Source organism: Myotis brandtii, unplaced genomic scaffold, assembly GCF_000412655.1.
Source record: "Myotis brandtii unplaced genomic scaffold, ASM41265v1 scaffold112, whole genome shotgun sequence".
Classification (NCBI taxonomy): Eukaryota; Metazoa; Chordata; class Mammalia; order Chiroptera; family Vespertilionidae; genus Myotis; species Myotis brandtii.
In genome coordinates, this window is record NW_005353838.1 from 12,892,763 (window position 1) to 12,899,695 (window position 6,933).

Sequence of the window (6,933 nt, forward strand, 5' to 3'; positions counted from 1 at the left end):
CCAGGGAGCGGGGGGGGGAGGTCATTGGGGGGAAAAGGAGACATATGTAATACTATATGTAATACTTTAAACGATAAAGAATTAATAAAAAATAAAAAAAGAAACTAAGTTTACCAAATTTCAGTTTAAATAATAAATCATGGTGACCATGAAGAATAATATGACTTTTAACAACTTTACTGTTAGCCAATTAATTCACAATTACAAATAAAGCATTTTTTTGTACTTACAGAGTATGTTAAAGGGCTTTGCCTGCCTCCCTGCCTCTGGGTTCAGTCGTCCATTACACTAAGTAAGGGTCCTCAACTTCTGGTTTGCATCCAAAAAGTGAGTGTAAGATTTAATTTCCTTCAAACTCCATTTTCTGGACTCATCAGTTTTACCTTTAAATCAGCAGCTCAGATTATATGAGCAGATCAGTTCTATGTTGAGGTTAATGATTTGAAAACTGTACCTTTCCATAGAAATAGAGATTTAAAATTTTTTAATATATCTTTTAAAATAAAGATTAAGTTCTCTGGGATAAAGGAAATAAACATTTTCAACTCTCCATTCTTTAAAGCTGTAGTTACCACTAGCTACAATGTTGCTACTGAATTTAAATTAAAGTTAAATAAAATTAAAATTCAGTTCCTCAGTCACACTAGCCACATGTCAGGTGCTCAATAGCCACATGTGGCTGGTGGCAATGGTTTCCAACATTCAGACACAGAGCGTTCCACCATCGCAGAACGTTCATCCAGTCATGCTGTGGAGATTCATTCCACAGTCGTTGTTCCACATGGACCAATTTTACTTTAATGAAAAGCTAATATTTATACAAGATGAGATTTACACAGTCTATATATATAAAAGCTTAAGGAACCAAACAACCGATCAACCAGTTGCTATGATGCGCACTGACCACCAGGGGGCAGACGCTCAATGCAGGAGCTGTCCCCTGGTGGTCAGTGTGCTCCCACAGCGGGAGCGCCGCTCAGCTGACTGATAGGCTCTAGACGCTGGACTCACAGCTGAGGAGCACCGCTGCTGTGGTGGTGGCATGAGCCTCTCCCCATCGGGACTGACTGGGCGAGAGCCTGTGGCAGGCGCAGCGGGGCCAGGATGAGCAGGAAGGGCAGGCAGGAACAGCAGGCGGCGGTGGACTGCCAGTTTCGGCCGATCCCCATAGGCCAGGGGTGGGCAAACTTTTTGACTCGAGGGCCACAATGGGTTCTTAAACTGGACCGGAGGGCCGGAACAAAAGCATGGATGGAGTGTTTGTGTGAACTAATAAAAATTCAAAGTAAACATCATTACATAAAAGGGTACGGTCTTTTTTTTTTAGTTTTATTCATTTCAAACGGGCCGGATCCGGCCCGCAGGCCGTAGTTTGCCCACGGCTGCCATAGGCCATGACAAGGAACCCTACCAGTGCACGAATCCATGTACCGAACCTCTAGTACGTATACACTAGGCCAGTGATGGGCAAACTGCGGCTCAGCAAACCACGGCTCGCGAGCCACATGTGGCTCTTTGGCCCCTTGAGTGTGGCTCTTCCACAAAATACTGTCTCTTCCACAAAATACCGACTTCTGTGCATGGGCCACGAAGTTTCAATCGCACTGTACGTGCTTGCCCGCACGTGGTATTTTGTAGAAGAGCCACACTCAAGGGGCCAAAAAGCCGCATGTAGCTCGTGAGCCGCGGTTTGTCGACCACGGCACTAGGCTAACAGACTTGTCAAAGCATTTAAAAACTTCATATGCAGAACATGCAGTTACTTGGTAAGCTTGATTTTTCACAACCATCTTTTTCAAATCCCTTCCAATTTGACAGCTTAGAAACATACTACTAAGTTTTAAAATTGTTTTATTCTTAATATGTAGCACAGTGAATCAAAGCATCATGTTTTACTGAGTAATTAGTCCTTCAATAATTCACATGAGTAATAGGTCATTTTGGGGTTTAACCCCTGCTTCCATTATTTCTGACCACACGGCCCGCTGACAGATGTCTCACTTTGGACGTACACAACAGACGACTGGATCTGTTTCACGTACATCTGTTCCCCAACAGCTTAGGCAGATTAGTGCTTAGAATGCACCCAGCTCTGCTAAGTCCCACATAATCACTAATTCTTGTTGTTTTAAAATTGATTGCTTTTCTCATTTTCACATTTTTCCACATCGCCTTTCACGTTGCTAAGTTTCCAGCAAATAAATGTTTATATAAACTTAAAGCACAAGAGAACCAATTTAACTCTCTTCTCAAAGAAACACTGCCAAGACCTCATGTTGCAGTGCAGCTCCCTCAGATTTTCTAGTTGCTGCTCTAAGTCAGCTGAGCTCAGAGTCGTGGCAGGAATAACCCTTTGAAAAAAACATTAGGTGAAATTGTGTAACCTGAGGTAGTAAGTCTATGAAAAAGAGAGACTTAAAACCATAGTTAAGATTTGAAACCCACATTTTATTTTTAGAAATATTTAAAACATTATATTCAAATGCTAAGCAAACATAAAATCCTTACTCTGAGATCTGATTAGAGGGCACAGGAAATGAAATAGCAGGAAGAAAGGATAAGCTAGTCCTTTTGTCCATTATGAAAAATCTGCTTATGTCTGGCCTTGACCGACAACTGTCTGTAGATAATGGTTTCTTCCTTCCCAAAGACAGGACCTGTACTGAGGCGATGGCTCACCTCTCACCGTTATGCCCTGGAGCTGGGGAAGGGGAGCAAGGGGCTTGGCTCATATTTCTCATGTGGGTCTTCTAATTAGAAATTCATTAGGGCTGTGAAGCTCCGGCTGTAAAATGCAACACTCTTCCACACACAGCAGACGGTGGACCCCACTGATCACGCAAACCCTACTCAGGCTTCCTTAATCTATGAAGCTATCCATCCTAACACTTCAAGTCTATAAAAACGGGATTCTCTTTACAATGCAACTTCAGAGCTGATGCTTCTTGGAGACCACATCCTACAAATGCCTCATTTTGCAGGTGAAGAAACCGTAACTCAGAGATGGTAAATGACTTGCCCAAAGTCAGTCACGCCCCTGTGAGTGCGGAGACAAAACCTCGGGTCCTTTGGTGCCCACTCCTGAAACCTTTCCTACACCACAGATGAGAGCACATTACAGACGGCTGGAGGAGGAAGCCTAGAAAGACCCTATAGTGCTTCAGGGTCTACTTTAGGGTGCTTTCCATTAGTAAATGACAAAGTTCCCAGTGTGAGATAGGAGAGAGAAGGGGAGGAGGGAGAGGGGAGGGGGACGGGCATTTGGCATTCCTGTCAGAGATCCCTAAAATTGACCATTCTTAATTAAATGTACAAAAATATGAGTTTAATACAATCCAGTCCTACCCATTACTAACTCTCCCCATCAGTAGTTTTTCGGGAAACAGATAAGAACATTATAATCCAGATTCTGCTTTGGGGAGGCACAAAAATCCTGTATTTTTCTATTTCAATCTAACATTTCAGGTAGAAGCTTACCACTTGGTAAGCACATGTTCCTAGAAGTTTGTCCTTGGTTGAGATTTGGAATAATGCCAACAAGCAATCGGTGATGCCCTGAAATCATTTAACACTGAAAAGATCTGATTCAGTTACAGCACAAGCCGAGGGCTAAATTAGAAACCGGGCAAACTGGTCTATGGCATCCACTCATGTTCTCTTTCTGAGCTCTCTTCTCAATGTCTGACACCTTACGCCCAGTCCCGGGCACTCTTCTGAGGGCTACCCACACCGTGGCATTACTCCTGACCAGCTCTGCCTGGGCAGGGGCTCATCATCCAGTCTTGCCTACCTTTCTCATTTGGACTCAAAGAGCTAGCCTGATCCCTCTTCCATTTCTTTAGGATGTTGCTTCCTGCGAGCTCACAGACAGCTAACTTGGTAATTACTTTATAGTAAGATGAAAAAACATATTCCACAAGAAAAATGGCTTTTACACCTCCCATCCTGACTTACAGGCTGTCCTTCACAGTCCTCACTTCTATGGGGATGGGCAACACAGCCATTATTCCACGTCACCCTTGAACTCAATGAAAAGAAGTACAGTGCCCTGTACGGTTTTGCCAAGCGGTTAGAGCATCAACCTGTGCACCAAAGGTTCTCAGGTTTGAATCCCAATCAAGTTCCATCCCAGGCCCCGGTCGGGGCTCCTGCAGGAGGGAACCAATTGATGTCTCTCTCTCACATCAATGTCTCTCTCTCTCTCTCTCTCTCTCTCTCTCTCTCTTTCTCTCTCTCTCTTTCACTCTCTCTAAAAATCAATGAAAAAATATCCTCAGGTGAGGATTTTTAAAAAGTGAACTGTAATGTCTATAAACTCTGGGTGATGATGATGCATCGGTGTAAATTCATCATTTGTAACATACAAACCTGTCTGGTGGGAAGCACTGATAACGGGGCAGGCTGTATATGTACGGGGACAGAAGCATGTGGTAAATTGTTGCCCAATTTTGCTGTGAACCTAAAACTGCTCTAAAAATAAAGTCTATTGAAAAAAACAACTACTAAGGTACCATGAGGTTTAAAAACAGTGATCTCAGAAAACATCTCCTATGTGTGATCTAATAATGCTCAGTGACCCCTCCCTCACCCTTTCCTGGAACAGCCAGTCACTAGCCAACTTGGAATGGACATGGGCACCCCGCCCCCTTCACTCTCCCATACCACGTCCTCATGAGTACAGTAGCCTTATGTAGTTTTTCCTCCAGTTTCTGGACCGATTTCATTTGTCCTTTGCTTACTCACATGTAGTAAACTAATTCAACATCAGGCACTATTTCTCATATTAAACATCTCTTAATACCTCCTTTTCTTTTCCCTATCTTATGTTACTAAGTAGAGCATCTCCTGGTTTCTCCTATAAATAGAAATACTAAGGTGCTTCTGTACCTTCGAATTTAGGGGCCCAATGTGTTCTGCATACTAGGTGTTAGTTACAAAGAAAAAGTGGGACATCTAGATGAAGGAAAAGAAAACCAGAGGGTTTTAGGGGCCCTGGCTGGTTTGGCTCAGTGGATAGAGGGTCAGCCTTCGGACTGAAGGGGCCCAGGTTCGATTCCAGCCGGGGGCATATGCCTGGGTTGCGGGCTCGATCCCCAATGCGGGGCATGCAGGAGGCAGCCGATCAATGATTCTCTCTCATCATTGATGTTTCTATCTCTCTCTCCCTCTTCCTTCCTCTCTGAAATCAATAAAATATATTTTTTAAAAAGAGTTGCAACCTTTAGAGTTGTAACTGTCAAGATGCCTTTTTAAATGCTACCAACAGTAATGCTAATTAAGCCTACTTTTCTTCAATCACCACTCAATAGAAAATAACATTTCTTTTTCACGTCATTATTTGCCTTTGTTTACCAGAATTGCAATATTAATTTGTACAACAATTCGTTGCATCTTTCATTTTAATTCTATCAAATTTCAGCTTCATTGTAGTATAAGTGGCTCTTGTAGACTAACCTAAACTCTAATTGTGAACTTCTATATCCCCCAAATTCAAACTGACTTGAAAACTAAGCAGAACGATTCTGTCCATACTAGATTTTAACTCAAAAGTGCAAGAAGATATTCTACCTTGGTGTTCAAAACACCGGAAAACATTTAAATTAAGGTCAAGGTGGTTTTAGTGACGTGAGCATGGCCAGTGGTTCTCAACCTTCCTAATGCCGAGACCCTTTAATACAGTTCCTCATGTTGTGGTGACCCCCAACCATAAAATTATTTTCGTTGCTACTTCATAACTGTAATTTTGCTACTGTTATGAATCGTAATGTAAATATCTGATATGCAGGATGTATTTAGGCGACCCCTGTGAAAGGGTCGTTTGACCCCCAAAGGGGTCGCGACCCACAGGTTGAGAATCGCTGGCTTATACAGAAGCTGAATTCACACTCATGGCCAGTGCTGGGTCCCTAGCTCAGCCACTTCATTTTGTTAGACTTTTGTGCATGAAATTTTTAAATAGTGTTGTTTTTCTACTCGGTAATATAAATAGTACACTGTGTCTTGTTTTCCAACAGGGGAGGCCATTTATAATTTCATACGTTTGTATTTAACTAGAAGAGGCTGTACCACATCCCGAGGGTTTTCTCTAAACCATCTCTAGACTCAGACTTGAAATATTTCTGTTGCAAAATACAGCACTATAACACGTTCTAAATAGCTCAAGTTTCGAGTCAATAAAAGTCAAATGCAAGTACACAGCATGCTGATGATTCTAAAGTGAGCCTTAAAAATCAAAAGTTTCCAGACTGAGCCTGAAGAAGGCTGGACTCCAGACAGTGGCAGGGGGATGTGAAGGATGGAAAAGTCCAGAGACTCCAAAGCCCGAGGTTAAACTCTCGGAAGTCAGCAAAGGGACCGTTGCACTCAGAACCCGCGTGGAGGGACGCCCGTAAACGGCTCACACTTGCAGAGCGCGGCCAGAAACTGACACTAAAACTCCATTGCCTGCGCGGGGAGGACTGACCTTCCCGCCTTAGAAAGCACCACCCCTTTGCCCTTGGGGGTTCAGTTCTTTCCTCTTCGGCGCCGAGCAGAAGCTGCGTGTGACGCTGGCCGGGGAATGCACCACCCGGGAAAGCCTGGCAAGAGGCGGCCAGTAGCCCAGGCCCCAGGGAATGGCTCGGGTTCCCCCCAACTGGCTGAAAAGACGCCGCAGCCCGCGGGGCGGAGGAGGAGCTTAGGGAGGAGGAGAGGCAGCGTCCCTGCGGCGTGTGCAAGGGAGGGGGGGAGAGGAGGAGAGGGAAGAAAGGGAGCGGGCAGCAGTAGGAGGCGAAGGCTCGGACCCGCACACTCACCCCCGGGGCGCTCGGGCTGAATGGGCCGCCACCTCAGAGCCCGCTCGCTCGGGAGGACGCCGCAGCCCGCCGGGCGGAGGAGGAGCTTAGGGAGGAGGAGAGGCAGCGCCCCGGCGGCGTGTGCAAGGGAGGGGGTGGG

At 44.8% G+C, this 6,933-nt stretch overlaps 1 protein-coding gene across 1 annotated transcript in view; it reads right to left on the reverse strand.

Moving 5' to 3' along the window:
* The window catches only part of CERKL (ceramide kinase-like), a 100,741-nt gene extending 96,929 nt beyond the window's left edge, over window positions 1–3,812 (reverse strand). The window contains exon 1 of the mRNA XM_014547160.1: window positions 3,478–3,812. Within this exon, the coding sequence (XP_014402646.1) occupies window positions 3,478–3,565 (88 nt within the window). The 5' untranslated portion in view covers window positions 3,566–3,812. The remainder of the gene's footprint in view (window positions 1–3,477) is intronic.
* Window positions 3,813–6,933: the final 3,121 nt, after the last annotated feature.